This window comes from Chironomus tepperi, unplaced genomic scaffold (assembly GCF_022539635.2).
Source record: "Chironomus tepperi strain 1889 unplaced genomic scaffold, CSIRO-AGI_Ctep_v1 contig_359, whole genome shotgun sequence".
NCBI classification, from domain to species: domain Eukaryota; kingdom Metazoa; phylum Arthropoda; class Insecta; order Diptera; family Chironomidae; genus Chironomus; species Chironomus tepperi.
This window is the reverse complement of record NW_027226481.1, coordinates 4,208,079-4,233,930: the sequence shown is the minus strand read 5'-3', so window position 1 is coordinate 4,233,930 and position 25,852 is coordinate 4,208,079. Positions and strand designations below refer to the sequence as shown.

Below are 25,852 nucleotides of genomic sequence, written 5' to 3'. Positions count from 1 at the left end.
AAACTTTTTTCCTTATTTTCCTCCTCAATTAGAAGATTTTTTTGAAGATTTATTTTGATAATTTTTTTCTTAATTCAATTTTGTTCACTTTCGTTTTTGTTCTCTCTTTTTTAGGGAAATGTGAAATTTTTCACATTTTATCTCTCATATTTTTGCAATTAAATTTCCATTTTGCTCATAAAAATTCGTAAAAATTCTACAAAAAGAAGTGAGCGAATCGAACAAAAAGAGAGAGATGAATTTTTAGAGGTTTTTTTTTATTTATTTTTGTTGGAAATGAAGAAGAGGAAGGAAAATTATAATTCTTTTGTGGCCATTTGCTTCATTTTTTTGTGTGTATATGTAATTTAACTTTTCATTTATTATTCCGGTTCTATTGTAAAATTTTCTTTTTTTATAATATAATTTTATTGTTGAGGTATATCGTTTAACTATTTTTTATGTAAATGTTTTTCATCTTTTTCTTCACTTTGTTCTCGTCGGCATCAATTAATGGTTTTTCTACAATCTTTTTTGCTTGCTTTGAAAATTATAAAAATTTCTTCATACTTTGTGAATGGAAGTAAAATTTAGGATTTTTCAATGAAAACTCTTCAAAACTTTTTAAAATTTAAAACTTAAAAATATTTTTAAAATTCGAAATTTTTCTAAAAATTTAAAAATCTTTTTAAAAATTCTCTAATTCAAATTTTTAAAGTTTTTCTAATTTTTTAAAAATAAATTTGAATGTCTTTTCACTAATTAATCCTAAATCTCACTTCCATTCACAATTCCTTTTGTCCGGTTTTGATTGTAAAAAAAGAATATTTTTTATATCCATTTTTTGTGTCTATTTTTTCTTTGCAGATTATTTTCTTCATTATAATTTTACTTTCCTTTTTTTGCTATAAAGTTTTGAGGATTTTATGTTTGCTTCATCATCCACAAATGATGTGCATTAAATTTTCTTTATTTAGTTTTTATTTTTTTCATTTTTTCTTGTACTGACTTAAAGGCAGCTTGTTTGCATTTGAACTGGTTGCATTTTTATTTCAAAGTGATTAAAATTTTTATTTATATATTTTTTGCTTTGTAAAACGAAAATTTGTTTTTTTTTTCATACTTTGCGTTAATCTGCTCGGAAAGAAGCTGCTTGAAGAGTTTTAGAGGAGGTATTCCAAATTTATACATTTTTTGTGGGGATTTTTGGGGGAATTTCAGAATCAAGGAATCTTAAATTAACCCAATTTGAATCCCCAACCAAACAAAATAAAAAAAAGTTACTTAAAAAATCATTACACAAAAAATATTGCCAGAGTTGAGTCCTTGCATAAAAAAATTAGTTTGCGTGTCTTAATTTTTCATTATCTTTTCATTCATTACATTAATAAAATTATTATTGTAGACGCCTAGCGTCTGCAATGGAATGACTTAACATTTAAGCAAAAAAAAGTTTTTTTTTTTGATTTTTTAAATCTATGGAAGTAAAAATAATAATAATAATAATATTAATAATTGTAAATTAAAAATTATTAAAGAGGTGCTTTTATCATTTCTTATTACTTGATTTTTTTTTTCACATATATCACTAAATGTCAACTAAAAATTTAATATTGCAAAAGAATAATCTATTATTAATATGCTTATTTATTCCTAAGGTCAAATGACTGATGGAATTGAAAATTTTGTCAAATTAACAGCAGTCATTTGTCTAGGAATCTTTATGAAGGTAGATAGGACTTGAAATAATTGTAAAAAATAAAGAAAATGTAAATTTACTTAATAAAAATTTGATTTTTTTGCGTTCTCTTCTTCATTTTTTGTTTTGTTTTATCTTGTTTAGTTTATAAAAAACCACATGCAAAGAGGTACATTGAAATATTTTTTGGGGAGATCTGACTTGAGTGTAGGAATTTTTGTGCTGGATTTGAATTCATTTTGAGCAAATTTAATCCTTTAATTTGAAAATAGAAGTTGGAAATTTCAAAAATTCCCATACTTAAGTCACCAGAGCCCCCAATTAAAACTGTACAAAGACGTATCTTCTGTATTAAATTTCATCACTATTTCAACTATTCGTCACTGGCCTTAAAAATCCCAACTGTCGTAAATATTTTTTTTTTCTTCAACCATTCCATTCTCTAATTGATAATTTCTTAGAAATCAGAATTCAGCTTTCTTACGACTGACACGAAGGATTTTATTTTATTATTTTTTTATTTATTTTGCTTGGAAAAAACTTTTTCTTATTTAAATTTCTCTCTTAAAATTTGTCTTAATTTAATTAATTAATTATATAATTCATTAAATATTCTCATTTATTTCTTTATCAAGAAGTTTTTTTTTTCATATTTAAAGAATTTTTTTCTACATTTATAAATTCGGACTTGTAGATATTTTCATTTTTTTATTTATTTCATCTTCATTTATGTCTCAGTTTTCTAATTTATCAATTTTTGACGGTAAAAAACTATCGGTTCCCATTGAAAAATTTACAGAGTTTTATTTTTTATTAATTTAAGTTTTAATTTGGATTGGTCTGGAGGGTGAGAAATAATTTCAAGGAATTTTTTATAATTTCAAGAAAAAATTAAAGTTTCGAATTTTTTAAATTTTAATTTTTTGAAGAAATTTGTGAAATTCTCAAAAGTTTCTCACCCAACAAAGCACAACAAACGTTTTTGAAGGGAAAATTTTTCAACTTTGTCGACAAAATTTTCCACTCAAAAATTTTCCTTAGAAAAAAAAACACAAAAATTTTTCACATTTTTTTTAATTCTTAAAAAAAGTTTTATTTTATGATATACACATTTGTAAGATATGTGAGAAGACTATACGACGACGAGCTTAAGAGCAGTAAAGTAAACTTAAATAAATTTGAAATAGATGTGATAATAATTGTGAATTATAATTAAAAAAATTGATTTTTTATCTGTTTCTTAAAACTGAACTATTTTAATTAATTATTCTACCCATTAATTGTCGACATAAAAATGGCACAAAGAAACTTTTTTAATATTTAATTATTTTTTTAAATCTGTTAGTTATTATTGTTATTTGAAAAAAAAAATCTTGTTACTTTTAATTACTATGATGATTTTTTCATTTCATTTTGTATATTTTACAGAGGTATATCGCGTTACTATTTTATTTCATTTCATTTCTGCTTATTTTTCATTGATTTGTTTCTTCGGAATTTAACTTTCATTAATCGTGTATTGAATTTCATTTATTTCATATTTTTCTCTTAATTTCGTGTACTTTTATGCTGTCTGCATTTGTTTTTCTTTTGCATTTTTGTAATTTGTTCGATTTGAAGTATTTTAAAGCGATGTATGAGGGAGCAAGAGGGGTATTTAGGGTTTAATTTTGTAATTTTTTCAAAGAAATTCTTTCAATTAAAACTTTAACAAAATTTGTTCATTTAGAATTTTTTAAATCAAATTTTGATAAAATTTCAGTTGATATTTCAATAAAAAACTGCAAAACTTCCCCAAAAAATCCCAATTTGAATAAATTTAAAGTATTATGTTAAGAAGTAAAATGTTTTAAAGTTGAAAATAAGATTTTCCAATTGTATCCAAAAATGATTTGTGGAACAAAATCTGTGCAACTTCTGTGTACTTTATTTAATAATTTAGAAACGAAAAAAAAATTCTTTAAAAATTAATCAAAAAAAGAAATCTTTGGTAGCCGAAACTTAAAATTTTGAAACTATATAAAAGTCCATGTCTGAATAATAATTTAATATAATTAATAATGATCTAATCAGTTCTTGTAGATTTTAATTTTAAAGTTTTTTTTTATCTCTCACAATTTTTCACTTAATTTTTTTTTTCACCATTTTTAAAAAATTAATAACATTAAAATAATTGTACGAATCACAGATTTTTTTCCATTCAAAATTTAATGTAATTTTTTTAGATTTTCCAATATTTTTTTTTTTGTCCTTAAATTTCACGCAATTTTTTTTATACACATATACTGAATTTTTAAGCCGAAAAGTTGCAATTTTTTTTTTCATTCTTTTTTTCTATGTTAATTGTTAAAATCAAATAAGGAACATAATTGCAATTAAATTTAAGGTGAAAATTAATTCAAAAATTGATAATAAATTAAAGCCAAAATAAACAAAATTAAAATAATTTTTTAAAAAAAAATTCTAACAAATTTGATCGATGATGAAGTGGAGCAAATACAAGATTTTGAGTAATTTATCAAATTGCTGTTTTGAGAATTCAAATTTTTAATTTTAAATCTTTTCAGAGTTTTAAAATTTTGTAATTTTTTCTTGATTTTTGGAAGTTTATTTGAATTTTAAATATTAAACTAAATTGTTCGTAATTGAAAACTAACAGCGAAATACCTCAAAATCCTGCATCCACTCCACAACACCATCATTTGTTCGTGAGACCTTTTCATTTTGACATTCAAAATAAATTTTGTTTTCATTTTCATTTCTTTTTTTTTTGTTTTTCCATTTTTTGATATGTTCAGAAGTACATTTTTAAGATAAAAAATTTTCATTTAATAGTGATTTAGTAATAAATTTTGTCTATATATGCAATTTGTGGAAAAAATCCAATGATCAACTTTCTTGTCGATAGTCGTTATTAAGTTTTTAATTTTTTCTTCTTTTGATTTTGAATCTGTGATTTGGAAAAAGAAGGAATTTTTTCTAAGATGTTTGTTTTGATTTGAAAAATTTAAAAGATTTTAAAAAGGAAAATGAAATGTTTGGTGAGGAAAATTTTCGGAGTTTTTTGAGAAATATTTGGAGAAAAATTTTCCTTGTGATTTTTTTAAGTTTTTTTTGCTTGAAGGTTTGAAGGTTGATTTAAAATTCAAGGTGAATCTAGGAATTTCAAATTAAAATGTGATTATAGGTTAGTCTATTACTTTCAAATTCATAAGATTTAAACCTATTTAATCACTATTCAAATGCATGTTGGACATAATTTGAAATGCTTTTATTATTCAAACAGAAAGATGCAAAATGTATTAGTTTATTAAAAAATTAACTGATATTTTATATCAAGCTCGAGTTTATCAGGTTTATTTGAACTTTAAAGATTAAAATCAACTCTAACATGATTTATTGAGGTGAATTTTGTCTATCTATGAAATAAAATATTTTTTTAGCATTTCAAATTAAAATTTTGAACTTTTTCTCAGATTCACCTTAAATTTGTCAATTTAAAGGAACAGTAGAACTCTCAATTTTGACCATTAAGGCCAGCATTCTTGAATCACTGCACCTCAAAATTCAACCCCAATTGATCTTCAAAACCGCAATTTCGTAATATTAAATATCGTACTTTAATTCTTGTCTTGAATTTTATTTATAGAGAAAAATTGGAAAAAGATCTAACTACAATTTTGGCACAAAAATACATTATTTACACTTTAACTCTCATTTATTAGTTTTCTTCATCTTCATTCCTTCGTAATATCAATTTTTATATATTTTTATCATCTTTTTTTCAAAAAAAAATCTGTGCATCAATTTTTAGTTCTATAATATTTATTACTCGTAACATCGTAAAAGAGAAAGGATAAAGTTGGTAAATACCCTGAAGATTTGCAATTCTTTCTTGTCACGGATTTCAAATAAAAAAGAAAATTTTTTTTCTCTACTTTTTTTCGCTATTTTATTATTGATAAATGATTATTTTTTTCCTCAATCACAGAAATATCTTTTGTTTCATTTTTTCGTTATTTTTTTAAAAATTTTATTTACTTTAGAAAGTTGAAATTGTAGTTAGAATTAAGATTAAATTTCTGTTTTGATAAGAAAACTATTCGGTTTTTTTGAGCTGCAGGAGTTCATGATTTTTTGAACTATTGTCAGAACTTTGAAAAGAGAAAAGTTGAGAAAATTGTGATATTTTTTGAGCATTGAAAATTTTGGCACCAAATTACAATCCAAAAAGCATTGTAAATCAAGAGAACTGTGTATAAATATTTTGTAAAGCTTTTTTATCATAGAAAAGGAGTTTTTTTACGTTTTTACATTAATATATCTTCGTTATTATTTATTAAGGAAATAGCTAAGACCCGTTGTATTTTGAATACTGTCATATTTTCAGTTTTATGGCACATGTAGACCGAAAAGATGGTTTTATTTCTCATAAAGTTGAAACTATCCTAAAAATTTGAGTTTTTGTAGACAATTCTTTCATTTTAGTAGAAATTATGGAAATTTTTGAATTTTTGTGACTTAAAACTAAGTCTCAAGTCACGATCACTCTTGTTGTCTTATTTAATTCTGGATAAATTCAACTAAATAAGATTATCATTTGTTTTCTTTGTGATTATTATTTTTTGTACTTTTTGAGTGTTATTTTCATGTCTGCTTTCAAATAGCTGGTATCTTCAGAATTGTATTGAGTGCAATTAAGACTTTTGATTTGATAGTTTGGATTTTGAAGAATATTTTAAGGTTTTTGATCAATTTTTCTTGCAAATTCATGCAATTCAATACAAAAAACCTCAAAAGTCCTTAAAATCCATACAAAATATTTTCATTCACTTTTCTCTTTCAAAGTTTGACAAAATTAACTTTTTTTGAATTTCAGTGTTTAACTATTGAAAATTTTATCAACTATTATTTTCATCTTTTTCCTCAAGATTTCAAATGTCCAGAGTTCTTATATTCAATTTATTTCTCTTTTTCCTTCATGTTTTTAAAATTTTTTTGTACTTATTTGGTGAATCACTGAGGTCAAAAATAATAAAGAAAAAACTTTATCTTTACTGAAATTGCATTTTACAAACATTATAATTACTTCTTCTCTTTTTTTTCTTCTTTATATTATTCTCAATAAACATTCATTAATTTATCAAATCGCGAAAAAGTTTTTTTTTATTCCTTTATACTTTTTTTTTCCTTAATTATCTCTTATCAATAATAATAAAATGTGGTCAACAGTGTTTCTCAAAAATCATTTTACTTTTTGTATTTCTGGGGAATTTTGAAGGATTTTTGGTAAAATTTTTGATAATTTTTTGGATTCAATTGATGTAGATTTTGGTTGTATATTTGATGGCTGTAGTGAAAATTTTTGAGGCAGTTTGAAATTTTATAAATTTTTATCCTCAATATAATTGACTTTGAGTTAAATTTTGGCAGCCATTGAGTGGATTTTTATGTGATTTTTTAGCGATATACCCTTTTATTTTACAATTTATATGAACTCAACTTTTGATACACTTTTTAATACTTTCTAGCTTGCCCTGTAGATTTCTAAATCCACTGTTAATACTCATTGATAAATTTTTATTAGAATCCAAAAAATCCACAAATTAATACCTAAAAACCCCACAAAAATCTCCCAGAAAATCTTCAATCTTTTTCCTTAAATAGAGAAATTCTTTCAAGTTAAAGAAATTGAAATGAAACTTTTGTTAATTTAATTAAATTTCTTCATTTGATGTGTGCATTATGATATGATCAAAAATTTGTCATTAAATCGTTTTTAAATTTAAAAATTTATAATTTTTTCATGATATTTTCTTGTTCTTTGTTCATCTCAGAGAAGTTTTTTCATATTTTGATATATGTTTTAAAAAAAAATAAAAGTTTTGTGGTTCAATTTTGGCAGAAATTTTGTGAAATTTCTATAAGTATATTGGATAGTGAACCACATTAAAATAGTAAAATTTAAAATTTATCAGGAACAATCTTTTAAATGTGAATAATTTAAGTTAATTTTTTGATAAATCCACAACAGTCTTCATATCAACCAGTGATAGAAATTGTAATATTTGTGGAAATCAACTTTAAATTTGTCAATAAATCAACAAATTCATGCTCGTTTGAAAAATTGTCACTAAATATTATTCACACTTAAAAAATCACCCCCAAAAATATATTAAAGAGAAAAAAATTAATAAATCAATATGAATATTAGTTTTCTCTATAAAAAAATATCAATTAAAAAAAAATATTGCACAATCGCCAATGCGTATAAATGCAAGTAAAAAACAATATCTCATATTTGATTTTATCAACTAAGGGGAAGAATAGGATAGAAAAATTTAATTTTTATGAGGATAAAATTTGATGAAATTCATTCAGTTTTTGAGGTGTTTTATCATTTAAATGAGTCGATTTTGGATCAACCAAAATTTCATTTGTTTTAATCTCATTAATACACTTTTTGATATTTTTTTCATTTGATCATTCATTTCAATGTTTAACAAACACTTTAAATGAGATATGTCAATTCTTCAAATTCAATCTGCCTGCGACAGAAGCTACCACGCGTTTAATTTTCCTTCATTTGATATGTAGAATTTTATGTTTTTTTGATTTATTTTTACAGTTTCGATATGATGTGTGGTCATCGATATGGATGTTGGATTAAAATTCAATTTTTAACTAACTTTCAGCTATTTACTGGATTTTTAGTCAAAAATTGAAAATTTTATTTCAAATTTTTAATTTAATTTTCGATTCAAATTTTTCGATTTCTTTTAAATTCCTGAGATTTTTCCTGAATTCTTCTCCATAAACTGAATTAATTTCATCAAATTTTTCTAACCTCAAAAAATTGTTTTTAGAGATAAATAAACTAATTCAAAATATTATTTTTTTGTTCTTCTTCTTCTCAAATCACGTTACGATATTTTCATCAATATTTAGAAAATTTTTGATATTTTAGAAATAAAAAAGATTTTTCTCTCATTTTTTTTTATCATCATCAAATTGATTGATTGATGCAAGTATATATATATAATGTATATATATGTATATGTAAATTGTTAATATGTATATTTTTTTTCATCATCTTTCATGTAAAATTTACACATTTAAAATTGACTAAAAATAGAATTGTCTCATTCCGAAAAAAAGAATTTCATTTTTTTCAATTTAAATTTAAATTTAAATTAATGTTGCATGTCTCATGTATGTCTTATGTTGTCGTTCATATCCTCATACATCATATCATCATCAATGCTGAATCGTCTAATGTAAAGAGCATTTGCAATTTTCATTAATTGATTGCATTTTTATTGTGGAATACCCGGTGGTGGTTGACCAAGTTCGGCAGCGAAATCAAATAAGTGTGGCCGCGGATGTGGTGGACCATGTGTACCAAGTACATTCTTTATCGCTGATGTTTTAAGTAATCTCTTAAGCATTCCACTTGAGCCACGATGCTGAAGACTTTTATGTGTCGTTAATGAATTTTTCGTTCGATATCGTCGATGACAAAACTCACATACATAAAGTGTATCCGATTGCTCGTGTTTATCTTGAAAATGTCTCTTCAATGAGTAATAGCATGAAAACGTTCGTCGACAATATGGACACTCTTGTGGCTCATTAATACCAGCTGATGATGGAGCAGGCATACGCAGGGGAGTATTATTGTGTTGTGATGAGTTCGATGATGTTGGGGAGATGACACCACTTTGGGGTCCTAAATTGATACAAAAAAATTGAGAAGAAAAGAAAATGAAAGAAAATGGAAAATATTAATTTTTTGAATTTTGGTTGGTTGTAGGAAAAATTTAATTTTAAGAAAATAAATTGATGAGTTGGGGTTTCGTTTTTGGGGGGCTTTGAGGGACTTTATTGGGGGTTTTACATTTATTTGTAAGGTGATTTCTGTGAATTATTTGAGATTGTTATTTATTTTGGAAATTTTTGGATAAAAAGTCTAATTTTTTTCTGAATTATTTCTAATTTCAGGAGTATTATTTGAGAATTTAACTCTAATAATTTTAATAAATTGAACTTTTTTTGTAAATGATAAAGTTCAATCCATGATCTAACTTGTGCAATTAATGCTTCAGGATTGTTTCAAATTGAAAACATCAATTTGAAGCATCTAACTAACTTGAATCAACTAAACTGTTGGCTGAATTGACTGAAATATTGTCAATCGTAAGCTCAACCATAGAAATATCAATGAAGTCCATCAAAATCACCCAAAAACCAGACACCCAGCTCAATTAATAAATAATTTAATTTCATATATAATATAATATATTTTTTTCGAGAAAGAAAGATTTATGCAGTCTTGTCAGAATATAATATATATAATAAAAATATATAGCAGTGAAGAAATAAAAGTTTAGAATAAAAGTATATAAATTTTATAGAGTGAAACGATTTTTTTTTTCGTCATCATTTTCTGTAAACTTTTTTTTTTCAAACAAACTTTTTTTTTTGACATTTTTTCATTGATTTTTTTTTTAATAAAAAAAAGTAGTAAGTATGATGCATTAACTTATTTTTCTTCTTTTTTTTCTTTTCTTATTTTTACGCTAAGCATTATTATATTTCATGACTTTGAATGAAAGCAATATGGGTAGCATAAAAATAGGCACAATCATGGACATGCAATGAAAGTAGACTGAAAAAATTAAGCAGCACAAAAAGCACAGAAAATAATGCAAGACAAGATTTATAACATGCACAAATTTTTCTATCAAACTTTTGTTTTTCCATTTTTTTCGAGCTGTCTTCAAAACGTGAAAAAATTTTTCATTTTATTTCAATGATAATTACAGCAAAATTGTATTTTGTTGTTCTGCTGTTTATTGCCAAAAATTGGATTATACAGCATAAGTGAAATAATTTTTTTTTAGTAAATTTTCTCGTTTTGATGGTAAATAGCTTGAAAAAATTGAAAAATGGAGAAGAAAAATTGATTTTCATAATAATTTATATAAAAATCACTTCTTTCTTATCCAATGGCAAAGCTTTGTTCTGAGAATTTTTATTGGGGTTGATAAATTGGTTTGGATTTTTTTAAATTACAATTTTGATTGAATTTTCGGATTGCTTTTATATAAGTGCAAGTTTTAAGAATTTCTCGGAAAAAATTGAAGTCTTCGAGGAAAAACTTTAAGTTTTTTAAAAATAATCTAATTTTATGCCTAAATATGAATTTTCTAAATTTGTAATGACTCAAAATAGGCTTTTCTTGAGAACACCTTGGCAAATTGTAATTAATTTACCTCAAAGTCACTTTTATAGCATCCAAAATATTAATGACTATTGCTATCAAGGCTTTATTCAGCTCATATTCGAATTCAATCAAACTACATAACATTTCACTTATTAATAACCAATTAAAATTGAATAAAATTTCTCAGAGTTTCAATTTCATTCACTTAAAAGCTTTAAATTTTTAAAAATTATTTTTGTCGTGCAAGAAGCAATGAAATTAAAAGAAAAGTAAGAGACTAAGAATGTAAAAAAAAAAATAATTTGAAACTTTCCGAAACAGATAAAAAATATCATTATTTATTATAATTAATTATTCAGCATTTTAAATTTACGTTTCAGATTCATTAAATTTTATAGAAAAATTTTTGAAGAGAAAGATAGTGGAAAAGAGATAGAGATAGAGTAGAAGAATATAGTAAAATTTGTTTATTATTGATAGAGTGCTTCTACTAATAGCCAAAAGAATTTAATTTTTTTCAATATTTTTTAAAGCGAAATTTTCTTTAATTTTGCTGGAAAATTTATTTATTTAAAAGCTTTTTTATGTTTTTTTTGTAAGAAAAATAAATGAAAATAAAAATAAAAATTATAAAGTACCTACCTATAGTGAAACATTGCTTCAAATACAACAACATTTATATGATATTTTTCGATCATTTTAAAAATAAATTTCAAAAAAAATTTGTTACATTTAAAAACAATTAACATCAAATACTTGAACGACATATTTTTCATCTGTTTTTTTTTAATCATCATTGAATTTCTCATTAATTTCATTTCATTTCATGTGGTCATCAAAAATAACTCAACAACACCAAAAATAAATATGTATATGTATAATGGAAGGGGGACAGACTACAATCATCAGTCCATCGATTTTTATCCTTTAATTTTTTTTCGTTCATCTTATAGTTATAACATCATGAAAACAACACATTTAAGCATGCAACATCAGTTTTTATTATTTCTATCTATAAGGCTTGGATGGACTTTTTTTTATTATTATGAAAATGTTGACATTTTTATGATTTTTTTCTTGGGCAGTGATTTTCGATTGTGATGTGAATTGGTCAATTATTATGCTTGATTTAACTTATAGAGGCAATTGAATGTGATTATAATTGTAATTTTATGGTAATAAGCTTTTTTGAAGTGTTGACAAATATTGATGAATATCAGTCATTGTGCAACAGTCAAACCAGAGCAACACAAATGGAGAAGCTCGCCTCTGGAGCTTTTAAGACAATGCCAAGCTTTTTATTGACACCAAATGAGAAAATCTCTATTTGGCAGCTATTTGGATGTCATATGGATGCTGCATACAAGCAGTTACCATTTGGTGTTAATAAAAGAGCTGTGGAGCCATAAAAGCTTCATTCAAGAGCCTTCTTCATTTGTGTTGCTCAGGAAAAAAGCTTTTAGCAGAGCAATTCATCAAATTGCAATAAAATTTGATTTTTACTCGTAAATATTGAAATTGATTCATTTAATTTTCTTAAAATTAAATGATCAACTTTCAAAATTTCAAAATCATTTAACTAGATTTCACTAGCCAATTATCAATCACATTTACGGATTCCAATACTTATGACTAAATATTGAATAATTTCCACAAAAATAAACATAAAGCTTACATCAATCTAAGCTACAAAAATATTTTATCATCACAATCCATCTATAAAAAAAATCACAAAATATCACAATTTTCTAGCATCAAAAAAAATTCCAAGCCTTATCATCTTAATCTTGTTTTTATAGGGAAAAAAATGTAAATAAAAATCACAGTTAATTGTGTTAAAAGAATGTAAAAAAATCAATAAATAGGAAACAAAAAACAAGAAGAAGCTTTTTTTGTGTATAAAAAAAATGAAAAACAACACATAGTTACTTCTAAGTTTTAAGCATAGACACCAATGGAAAGGATAAATATTTTATCAAATAATGAATGAAAAATAAATTAAAAATATATATAGAGGTATTTTAGGGATCAGCATAAAATAATTATTTATTGGGGGATGGAAAATCTTTAAAAAATAAATTTTTCAAAAATGAAAAAATATTCAGTAAGATTTACAAGATAGATTTGTCATTTGATAGAGAGTTTGATCATTCATGTCAATAGAAAATTATAAACCAATTGATAATCATAAACCAATTAATTACGATAGTTGTCGGAAGATGCATTTAATCAAAAATTATAGTAGAAGTAGTAGAGAGATTTATTTATTATATTGTATTATTTATTCATTCATAACTTTATGCGCAATATGTCGAGTGAGATAGAGTGAGATAGAGAGAATAGAACTTATTTTTTTAACCATATTGCGATATTTTTTTTTTCCATTTTGGTTATTAATTATTTGTATTTTTTTTAAAATATAACTTATAGGTAGTCAACTATAGAATAGTAAACAATAGTGAGTAAGTAATAGAGAGAATATAGATTTTTCAATATACTAATATAATAGATAGTAGAATTCTTATTGTGCAAATGTTTATCAATTTTCTACTTTTAAGATAAATTTAATTTTTAAGGTGAAATTTTTAAAAGTTATTTTAACAATTTTTATGCTTTTTTATAAATTTGAAAATTTTTAAAATTTTAGTTTGTAGAAATTGAAGGATTTTTTTGTTAAAATGTAATAAAATAACTTTTAATTTGTTTCGTTGATTTTTTGTTTATTTTAATTGAATTTTTTAATATTATACTTTAAACGTTTAAAACAAATTTTTGAATTAATTTGAGTAAGAGAATTCGAAAAAATTAAAAGATTTTTAAGGAATTTTTAAATTCTAATCAACGTTGTTTAATTGAATAATTAACAATAACGTCATTAAGTTTAACTCGATCCCAAAATGGCATCCAACCAAAAATCTACTCCACTTTTATCACAATTCACCCAAAATTCCTTCAATTCTCCAAAATAAAATCTATAAATTTTCAAATTCTTTTCAAATTTAACTAAAAGATATTACACCAAATATTACAAAACTTTTCATATTATTCTCATTACTTTACTTAAACTTTTATATTTTTACTCAATCATATCGATATAAAAAAAAAAATTATGTCACAGAGAGAAAAGAGATGATAGATTACGTAATAATCGATAATATATATTACAGACTATAAGTAGAAGATAGAAAAACCAACTTATAAGTAAATATATGCATACGAGATAGTAGACAAGAGAAGTAGAAGTGGAAGACAGAATTTATTTTATCAATTGTTGATAGTTGATGTGCGGTTGTTCTCATGGCGTTTATAGCTATTCATTCAGTATCCGTACTTGATGTTTTTATTTTTAAATTAAACTTTTTTTTTCTTACTTTTTTTTGTAATAAAATTTTTTAAACTTAACTTTTATCTTACAATATAGGTATTATTATTTATTAACTACAAGATTTATTATCAAATCCTTTTGCTTATTTTTGTATTTCGAGCAAAAATGATGAAGCGAGAATGATGAGCGAAATAGGCGAGAAAAATCGAGCAAAATTTTTTAGAAAATTCAAGATTTTATTTGTATAGAGATTGAAAAAGAGAAGAGAAATAGGAATAAAGTAATAGAATAGAAAGTAGAAAGAGCGAAAAAGGCAGAAGGAGGCAGAAAGAGAAGAATGTGAAACTTTCAAATGCGATGCGATTTAATTTTAAGATTTTTTTTGAGTGTGTAGATTTTTGTTAGCTAACCTTGACGATCATAAAATGACGACGACGGGACAACATGATGGCAACATCTCATATCATAATCAACAGTATACGATAGCAAAGTTGACCAATCAGAGGCAGCAGAATAATTGCTTGAATTTGAGAATGTTTGATAATGTCTTAATTGTCTAGCATGAGGCAGCAAAGTTAAAGTTGAAAGAGGCGTAATGTGATCATCTGTATTAAATGTGCATTTAGATTCCTAAAAGAATTTTATGTCCTTCATATCCAATTCCCCAGGTCTCGATTTGTGATACGTATAGATGTGAGTCATTAATGAATTGCGAGAACAATAAACGCGCTCACATATGATGCAACGATACTCTTCTTGACGTTCCGCATGTTTATCAGCAATATGACGTTTCAACGACGCTTTTGAGCATAAAACTTTGCCGCACAGTTGACATGAAAACAGTTTTTTCGGCGAACAGCCTGGAAAAATAATTGGAACGGAAAAAAATTTTTTTGTGATGCAATTTTTTTTTTTTTTTTTTGTTTCGATTTAGATTTTTTTTAGTTTATAGATTGATTTTAGATTTTGATTCATCGAACAAATAACTTTCGACTCTTGACGCTCGTAGATTTTTTTATCATTTAGTTATAAATGCTTCTTTCCGACCACTAAAAATATTATTTTTCATTGAATTTTGAATTAAATTTTAAGATAAAAATAAATTTTAATAATTTTATCGGTTGTTTTTCTCTCTATAACATAAATTATAGTGTATATATTGGTATTATTTTGCTTTGAATGTCATTTGTGAGATTTGAATGGAGAAGATTTGAATTACTTAATTTGTGGACAGATGGGCTGTAATAATTAGCTTAATAATCAATTGCTAATTTGATTTTTGAAGATATTTTGAGAATTTGAGCCTTAATTATGAAAAAAATTCATGTAAAAATTTTAAATTTTGTTAAACGTTTTAAATCATTAAAATTCAATTAAATTTTAAATTCTTGAAATTTTTAAAATAAAATTGAAAGAAATTCGACAATTTTAGAGTAAATTTGAAATGAACAATTCAAAATCTTCCTCAAAAATAATGATCAAAGCCCCTTATAACCACAATTAGTTGACAAATAACTTCTCCATTTCAAAGCCTCACAAAATAAAACAAAAAATTGAATTCAACTCTGCCCAACAAAGACAAAGTCTCGACATAAGTGTGCATATATACAAATGTTTAGTCTGTATATATAACTCATATTACAACTCTTAAGAACGCTTATTTATCAATAAGATCAAAAATATTTGACAACAAAATTTGTTATGGCTGTAAGTTTTACAAATATATATTTATATAGAGGAGGAAAAAATTAAAAAAAAAATATATAATAGGTTTGTAAAAAAAGTCAGACAGTCAGACAATAGAAGAAGTTATAAAAAGGCAGAGAACATCATTCACCTAGAATATAAATAAAAATCATAAAAAATTATTGTCATTACGAGTAGAGAAATAAAAGCACAAAGGAAAAAAAATCCCCTGAACAGCACAAGAAGTAAAGAGAGATTTTTTCTGTCGATAATTTTTTTTTCGTCGATAGATGCATTAAATTTAACATAAAATTCCATTTATTTTTAAATGATTTTTATTCTTCTTATGAATTTTTGATAAAAATAATTTTTTTTTGTTTGATTTTTTATTTTAATTCAACAAAGAATTTTTTCAGTTTTTTTTTTTGCTTGTTTTTTTTCTGTCAAAGTTAAATCATCAGTTTTTTTTTTTTTTGAAATTAATGTGCATTATCTTAAAATTCTATAGCCATTACTCTTTTTCATCTTCATAATTATCATCATTAAAGTTGAAGAAGCTTTTTCCAGGTTTTTTTTGGAGATTGTGAAATTATAATATAGAAATTTAAGTCTTAGATTTTGTTTTGAATGATTTTTAAAAGTCAACTGATCAAAAATTTTGAATGAAAATGATGAACTTTGCCAATTTTTTCATCCAAAAGTTCATTTTAACTCTCAAAGTCTCGACTAATTTCTCAAAATTTCAGCACCAAAAAATAGTTCACAAAAGTCGTGAATTTTCCATAGAATCAACTTCTTCATTTACTTAATTAAAAATCTATTGAAATATTTTTTTTTCTTGTATGTATTTGTGTTACTGTGTGTGTGTATTTGTGTATACTTTATCATCAATTCTGTTTTAAAAGTTTAGATTCTTACAACATAAACTGTAATTATCAATGATTTCTCATTCAATTCTATTGTATTTTTAATAAATTGTGACATATTTGTTGTGTAAATTTCAATTTTTTTTTTTATACAGCATTTAATTCTATTTCATTTCTTATGGTTTTAATGAATTTTTTCTGTGTCTTTTTGTGGATATTGAAATTTTTTCAAAGATGATTTTGAATTTGCACTGTTTTTGGAGATGACGATTCCTGTTGAATCTTAAATTGTAGGAATGTTCAAAAATCACTAAATTCAAACAAAAACTAGCAAATTTTATATTTTTCAGTGACAAAATTTAAACTGATTTAATCTTGAATTTCAATTGAAAGGAAAATGTTTTTAAAAATTTTATTATTTTCTATATGCAATATTGTTTGTATGTAAAATGTGACAATTATGATTATTATTCTATTAGTATACTGTAATTGATGCACCTTTTATTAGGAACTATTTTTCATTATTTCGTAGTAATTATTGTAAAATTTTCTTTGATGTTCACACTTTTTTGATGTATTCTGGAAGTTGGAAATTATTGAAATTCAATTAAGTTGACGGGGACTTTAGGAATTAATTTTCAAAAAATAATAAGAAGAATTTTAATCAGTTTTGAAAATATTGAATTTTAGAACATTTTGATAAGTTCATTTAAAGTTTAAAACATTTTGAAAAGTTAATTTTTTAATTTAAAAAAATTGTTTTTTAATCCTTATAGCTGAAATTTTCAACAAACGAATCATCTTGAGACATGAACATCATTTTTAATTATTTTGATTTCCATATTTTTTAGTAACTATTTTCTATGTAATATACAACGACATGAATATAATTTACAGCAACTTCTATGCTTTTATGTTGAAATCAATTTTGATTTTGTCACTAGAAAAATTAAATTGCAGTTTTTGAGCATGTAACTTTTGAAATCCCATTTGAAAATCAATTAACAAAGCAAATAAAAAACTCAAAATTTTAAAAAATTTCAATCCACAAAAAGTATTTTTTTTTTATTATTTTTTTTCTGTAATTTTATTTACTATTTCAGTTATGTTATTAATAATTGTGTATGTGTATTTTCATTTACTAACGGAAAACTTATAGGGAAAAAAATTATCTTTTGTATTTGTGTGTGTGCAATTCTCAATATTGACGATCCTTTTTTTCATATTATTTGCTATGTACTATTACAATAAACATATTTCATTTTAATTAATTAGCAATTTTTCTTTCTTCATCGTTATCATTTATGTAAATTGTATATAAAAAAATGAAGTGAGAAAAAACAGTGGAAACATTAAAAATGAATTTTAATTTTTTCATCTTCTTAATTTTTTTTTACTATTTTTTATGTATTTAATGCATATACAACTGTGCAAAAAGAGAATGAATATGAATGCTCTAACAAAAAAAAATTAATAATAATAATAAAAATAAATGGATGAATATATTGAATATATGAAGGTGAAACAATTGATTTTTCATGATTGAAAAAATATATATATAGATTTCTATATATCTCTATATGTATATATATTTATATTAATTGGTAAAAAATGAAAAAAAAAATAAAAATAAAAAAATTCAGCTACAAAAATAACAATTGCATTCTATCGTTGCATTTTTTTTTTCAATATCCTCATGAGCTTTTTATTTTATATATATTTTTTTTGGGGGGGAGAGAGAAATTTTTTTTATGCTAACATAAAATGCAGACACATTAAAGTCAGTCTCAATGACAGTCAGTGTCATTTCTAAATGCATAATGTCTCCACTTTATCGTAATTAATCAATTCTGAATATTTTTTTTTAAACGGACAATAAAAATGCTTTCAATTATGCGGTATGGATTTGTACACTGAGAGAATTTTTTTCTGATGAGCCTTATAGGCTCGATTTCTTTTAAAATTAAATACTAAATTTTGAAATTCCATTCCAAAAAATAATCAAATTTCAAGACTAGATCTCAAATTATCCACAATAATCAATAAAAGTTTGTGGATTTAAGTAAAATTTTTAATAGTTATTTACCAAAAAATATATATTTTTAAATTTTTTTCAGTCTGACATTTTAAATTCAATTTTTCATCATATATAAAAGTCCAAAAATTTTCAAAGACTAGCCAAAATAGATTCCAAAGTTTTTTAAGCCTCAACATAATTTTCACTTTTTTAAAACCTTTCGACAGACTTAAAAGATCACTTAATTTTCCTTAAATACTAGTAAAATCACAAAAAGATTTTTTTATTGCCGAAAATGTAAATTTCTCCTCAGTGTATCACAATATATATAAATGCATACATGAATGCATCTCGAGAGACAAAACGACAATTAATTAAATAATTAATGAGAATGGAAAAAAATTGCACAGAAAAAAAAATAATTTAAACATTTTATTTTTTTCTGTAGCCATAAAAATGCAAAATGCATCGATAGATTGCAAATAAAAAACAAAGGAAATTAATTGAAAAATTAATAATTAATTTAATATGTACGTAAATGCACTTAAATAAAGCAATAAAAATAAAATAATATATTTCTATGTTTTACTTTCTTTAATTTATTTAACGTATAAAAAAATCTTTGAAATTATTATAGCCCGAAAGATTCAATTAAGATATAGCAAAAATTATTATATTAAATTTAATTTTTTTTATGTATCCATTAAAGAAGCTCTTCTTACAGAACAAAAATTCTCATTTGTTGTGTTTTTTTCTAATAGATTCACGAATTATTATATTAATTTACAAGTTTGTGGGTTTTTTGGTGGAAATTTATCAATTTTTAAAACTTATTTTTAGATTGGCTTGATCAATTTTAAGAATCTTAGAATTAAATTTTAAATTTAAATTCTTATTTTTGAGACTTTAATTTAAAGATCTGAATAAAACCAAAATTTTCAGTACTATCAGGACAAGATCACAGATGTATGGTCACATCTCATCTAAAATATTAGAAAATTAGCCCCAAATTAAATTTTGTAAATCAAGCTCAAGCTAAATTGTAATCAAATTTTACAAATTTCCTTCCGAAAACCCCAAAAAATCCACATTTAATTATCTCAATTTGTATATAATATATAAGTAAGAAAAAATTCATCATCATCTTCGTTCCATTATAATTCATCAAATTTTCTTCTAAAAAAGATTTTGGTATTAAACGAATGTTTCAGACTTTTCAAATTTCACAAATTTTGGAGGCCAATTTTTCATAATATATATTTAATATTCACATATCAATTTTTTTTTTTCGTTTTGATTAAATATATTCGCTAAGCGCCTAATTTTAATTATTAAATTTCTTTTCATACAAAAAATTGAGAAAATAAGGTCAAAAAAATAAATTAGTAATTTTTTTTTCAATTTTTTATACCATAAATTGTATATTTTTTTTTTTTTTTTGTTAAATAGTTCTCCTAATTGGGTTCGTGTTTTTTAATGCATTCATCGAAATTTCACTTTTTTCAGTCTTTTAGACGATCACAAATTGTTAAAAAAAATAACGAAAGAATTTTCCTTTTTGAAATTAAAAATGAAAATATGAAAATTAAATCAAAATGAAATTTTTTTTCTTGATGATTTTTTTGACAATTTTTCGAAGCAAAAGTCAAAGTTTTAGGCACAAATTTTTGCGGTGCCGTGACTGAGAGTTATGAGATTTGAAATTTTACTGCTTGAAATTTGAATAAGAATTTAGAAATTATATTGAGTGAATTTGAGAATTTTGTAAATTAATCAAAATTTTTTTAAAATTTCATACAGAGCTCAGATTAATTGATTAAATCAAAAAATTGACTTTTCTAAAAAATTTCAAATTCAAATTTTAAATCAATTCTCTAAAAATTTTCAATGTCAAATTCAACATCAACTCAGCAACATTTCAAACCGCCAAGCTCACACAGTCTCTTATTTTCTTCATTAATATGCTTGCTTTTCCTTTAAATTAATTTTAAAAATTTTCAGATCACATTCGTTTTACATAATTTTTTTCTTTAAATGTTAATTAATTGTAATTCATCCTTTCAATAATTGTTTCTCATTTGCTAATCACAATAATTAATACAAATTGCGATACATTTTAGTCATAGCATTATTAATTTTTTAAACATAACATCTAAGAATTAAAGACTTGTTTTATTTGCATCTGGCAAGAACATTTTTCTTCATTTTTTTTAATAATTGTTTGTATGATTTTTAAGCTCAAATTTTATTTGAGCAAAAATTTGTTTTATTTTTTTTTTCTCTTATAAGTACAAGGAGTTCCTTTTATTTAACGCGAATAACGTATTATTGGTAGAAGTGCACATTTTTAATCATAAATGCGACGGGGCTTAATTTTCTCATTCAGCAAACACAAAATTTAATTTTTCACAGTCAATTTGTGACTTTTTATTTGGCAAATGATGTCAAAAAATCTATGACTTATCAGCAATTGCCAAATATCTTGTTCTAATTTTGTGTTGCTTGAGTTTAGTATCCGATTTTAATATATTAAACACATTAGCATTTGGTGTGTCAGTATTGTGGTTTACTTGATGTTTAGTTGTTGTGATTTAGTCTATTACTTTTCTATACAGTCAGCAAAAATGTAATTGTGGACATTTAAAGAAATTCAAGTGCAAATTTTAAATTGAATTTGAAAATTTCATAAATTAATCATAGCTCAAAGAGACTTTTTCTAAAATAATTTTAATTTAAAAGATCTAAATGCTTGAAATTCAACAAAATGTTGATTTCTAAAATGCTTTTAAAATTTGAAAATTATTTAATCCAAATTTAATTTTTATCCAAATCTAAATTGTTTTAAATCAGTTCATGATATCCACAATTAGCATTTTTTTCGTCATTTTCATTAAACTTTATCATTGCTTTCTTATGATTTATCAATTTTTCTATAAAACTCCTTAACTGAAGTCCACAATAGCCTCAATTTTCAATCATAACTCTAACAATGATAAAATCAATTTATTTTAAGTAATTAAATGCCTTCAATTCATATTAAAATGCAATTGATATCGTCTTTTTCTCGTTATTTAGATTCATTTCTTTTATATTTTTTTGTGATATTTAAAATAATAAACGTTATTGGCAAGTAACCAGCTTTAAAAAATCTGAAATGCTCGAAATTTTTTTTAAATGTCCTTGTACTTTTTTCGTGGAATTTTTCTTCCAAAATTTTAATTTTTTTTGTAATTATTTAATTTAAATATTTTGTGAATTTTTTGGTGAATTTTAAGACTGACTGAAGTTGAAATTTTAAATTTTGGTCTGCAAAAGTTGCATTAATTGACCGAAAATCAACCGAGTCTGACTCAAAACTCCCAAAAAATCCTCAATGGAAGAAAAAATCATTACATTATTTCCCTATTTACATATTACACACAACTTTATTAATTTGATGTGCAGTCATCGATATTACTAATTTTAAAAAAATTATTCACTTCTATTACAGTATAATTATTGTCAATTAGAGCTTTTTTGAACAAAATCTTTTTCCTCAAAATTTTGTTTTTCATTTTTTTGTTTTTACTTTTCTACTTCATTATTTATGCGTATGAAAATAATATTTATGGAAGCTCAAGATGAGCTTTTGATGCAATTAGGAAAAAAAATATACAAAAATGCTTGAAAACGTAGCAGAATTAAAAAATTTTACTAGTCCGCTACTTTTCACATAGTTTCATGCTGCTTGTTTCAAAATAAATAATAGTAAATCTAGCGAAAAAAGGAAACTTTTTTTTCTTCTTTAAATTAAAAATTTGGTTATGAAAACTCATTTTTTTTTTCTTCGTCTAATGTTTTTAGAAACATTTAAAATAATAAAATTAAAAAAATTTAATTTAAAAAATGGTATTCGATATTAGCCTTCAATGGAATTTTTCATTCATTTGCTTTTTTTATGCATATATAAAACTAATAGCAGTTCTCAAAAATATAAAAATAATAGTAATAATTAAAATAGATTGAGAGATTCGAGTAGGATAATTATATGCTGATGAAAATGATGAATTTATAAAATTTTTGAATAAATTAAAAATTCGAAAAATAGAAAAATTTTGCAAATTCTTCAAATTTTAAAAATTCTCAGAAATTTCAAAATTATTCTAAAATTCTCAATTAATCATTTTCTTCAAAATTTCTATATCATCTCATCAGCCACAACCAACCCCACCAAATCTTCAACAAATAGCATTTTTCGCCTAAGTTACACAAAAAATAATAATTTTGATTGAGTATTTAGCTAAAAAAATAAACTAAAAAAATTTCCAACTAAAAACAAGAAAAATAAACAAAAAATATATTCTTATAAGTTTTTTTTCATTAAATTAATCACAATTTAGGTAATTTTTAAAAGCGTCTTTAGTAAAAAAAATAATTAGCAGTTCCTCATTTTTCAGTTTTTTTCTTGCAAAATGAATAAATTTTTTCATCCGATTTTCGTTAACTTTTGGTAGATATTTTGAATTATCAGAATTTTGCTGATCAAGTTAGACAAATTAATCAGGAAAATAATTCTAATCAATTCAAAAAAATTTCCTAATTTTAAATTTTGATATTCTAAATATGATTTTTATCATTTTATAAAAATGAAGATCGCGAGCCAAGATGTAAAAATGTTTATATAGTGAAAAATAACATAATTTATAATGATAAATATAATAATAGTGAGGCGAGGGGTAGCATAAAAGGAGGAGATACTAAACACATGCATTAAATGTAAAAATGAATATTTGAGGGAGGCAAAAAATCTGTTTTTTTGCAAATTCTTATTTTTTTTTATCCAATTTTTGTTTTCTCAATAAAAGATTTTGTCTTGCAAAAAATCTTCACACATGCTAAATCTTCTCATCCTTGCAGTTCACATGAAGTCAAGTTTCGCCGCATTTGGTTGCGGAAGTTGTGTAAGATGATGCGGTGGTAAAGCTTGTGACGATGGATGTGCTGAGTACAGATGATGCTTTTGTCGACGATGATAAATGCTTTTGTGATTATTCAAGCTGTTTAACGTGCGAAAAACTTTATGACATAAATTGCACACGGCATTGTTGAGGGGCTGTAAATGCTGTTGCTCCTTGTGTCTCTTAAGTGTGAGTTTTGTGCTTAAAAGTTTACCGCATACATCACATCGATGACATGCCGTCAATGGGAGGGGCAATGATAAGCGATTTGATAGGATTCCACCACTTTCAAGATTTCCATTCCCTCCGTGACTTCCAACTCCTTTATCATTTATGTGCGTGTGTGTGGAAAGTCATCCCGTATCCCAAGTTTAAGTTAGTTCCCGAAATAATTTTTAAACATTATTTGTGTGTTTATTTGATTTTTTCAGTACAAAATTATTTGTGAGAGTACGCAGAGCATCGGTGGAACGGCACCGGGAAATAAAGAAAAATAATAATAATTTTAGGGACATTTGTGACTAAAAACTTATTTTTTTTGTGTTAAAATTAAAATAAAATTAAAATATTTTTATACATTAAAAAATTGTTGGTATTTTTTTTTCAGGCTTCAGACGTGTTTGATTTAATTTTTTTTTTTTTTTTGTATAAATCCAAGTCGATTGTGGCGGTTGTAAGACGTTATAAACAAAATATTAATTTTCATTTCGTTAACTTTTTTTTTTTTTGAATAAATTTTGTTGTAAAAATTTTGATGGTAAAAAATTTTGACATTTTCCGAAAGAAAGTGATAATATTAATTTTGTAGTTTTTTTTTAGCATCCCAGGCTTTTTATTTATCATTCTCGACCAATTTATCATGTAAAATTGTAGAATGTTGGAATTTTGATTGTAAAAATTTTGAGAAATTCGTAAGCACCTTTAAAAATTTTGTTTTTTGCCAAAAAATGATAAATTAACAAAAAAAATTTTGAATAATTTTTTTTTCTTATTCATCGTCAAAATTAAAAGAAAAGAAAAAAATAAAAATTTTAATTAATGAAAAAATATATAAATTACAAATCAACTTTATACGGGAATTGGTTTATTACACTATATATAAATAAGTTTATTATGTGATGTATATCAAGTGATGGTTGGTTTCTTTTCATTTCAAATTAAAAGTAAAAAAACGAAAAAAAAAATTTTAGCAACAAATAAAATTTTTATTCCTTTTTTTGTAAATGAACATTTAAGTTTTATGGTAGGAAATAAAAAAATGTTCAAAAACAGAACTAAAAAACATAAAAAAAAATTAATTAAGATTTTTTTTCTGTACAAATAAAGGTAAATGCAACATTATCCAACGGGTTCACAAAAATTGGAACCAATTGAAAATAAATTAACTTAAAAACATAAGTTTGAATGGAATTTTTTTTACAACCGAACGTTGAATTTTGAAAATTAATGTATATCCATTAAAAAAGAGTCCACCTGGGAGTGCGAAGAATTTTTTCAATAAATTTTGAAACAAAATTTGTTTTTTTGGATGTTCAATTATTATGGCCTGATTATATAGCGAATGATTTGTGAATTGTAAGGATAACAAAGAAAAAAACACAAATTTTTAAAAATTAGAAAAATAAAAATCGTTTTATTGTCACTAATGTCTCCATTTTTGTTATTATTATTTTCTCGATTTTCTTCACGAGATTCATTCATTCTTTTTTTTTTTTGCTACTCGTTTTTGCAGTCTCCAATCCCAATGCAGCCCCTTTTTTACTCTTTTTATAGGCAATCAACAAAATAAAATATGGGTTAAGAAAAAAAAGTATAACAAAATTGTGTAAATAAATTAAAGTTAAAAAATATATTTGAAAAAAATTTTACTACTTAGGCAATCCAACGTAAAAATAATGAAATTCTTAGAAAATAAAGTTTTTGGCTCTTTTGTGCATTCAAAAAGTTTTAAAATTGATGAAATATTGTTGGTTTTTATTTAAATTTGCAAGAAAATGGATTGAAAATTGATTTTAAAATTTCAAAAAATTGAGAAGATTGCGTGTGAAAATTAAAATTATATCAAAGATAAAGCCAAAAAAAATTTAAGATTTGAGAATAAATTGAAAAAGTTTTTA

General features: G+C 23.8%; 1 protein-coding gene across 18 annotated transcripts in view; it reads right to left on the bottom strand.

Moving 5' to 3' along the window:
- Positions 1 to 8,657: 8,657 nt before the first annotated feature.
- The window catches only part of br (broad-complex core protein), a 91,372-nt gene continuing 74,177 nt past the window's right edge, over positions 8,658 to 25,852 (bottom strand). For 4 of the 18 annotated variants that reach the window (XM_070646050.1, XM_070646048.1, XM_070646040.1 and 1 more), the window contains exon 9: positions 8,665 to 9,407. In XM_070646050.1, the coding sequence (XP_070502151.1) occupies positions 8,995 to 9,407 (413 nt within the window). In that variant the 3' untranslated portion in view covers positions 8,665 to 8,994. Of the gene's footprint in view, positions 9,408 to 14,701; positions 15,090 to 23,439; positions 24,058 to 25,852 lie in introns of those variants that run through there. The other 14 variants (XM_070646047.1, XM_070646045.1, XM_070646046.1 and 11 more) reach the window with 9 other exon arrangements.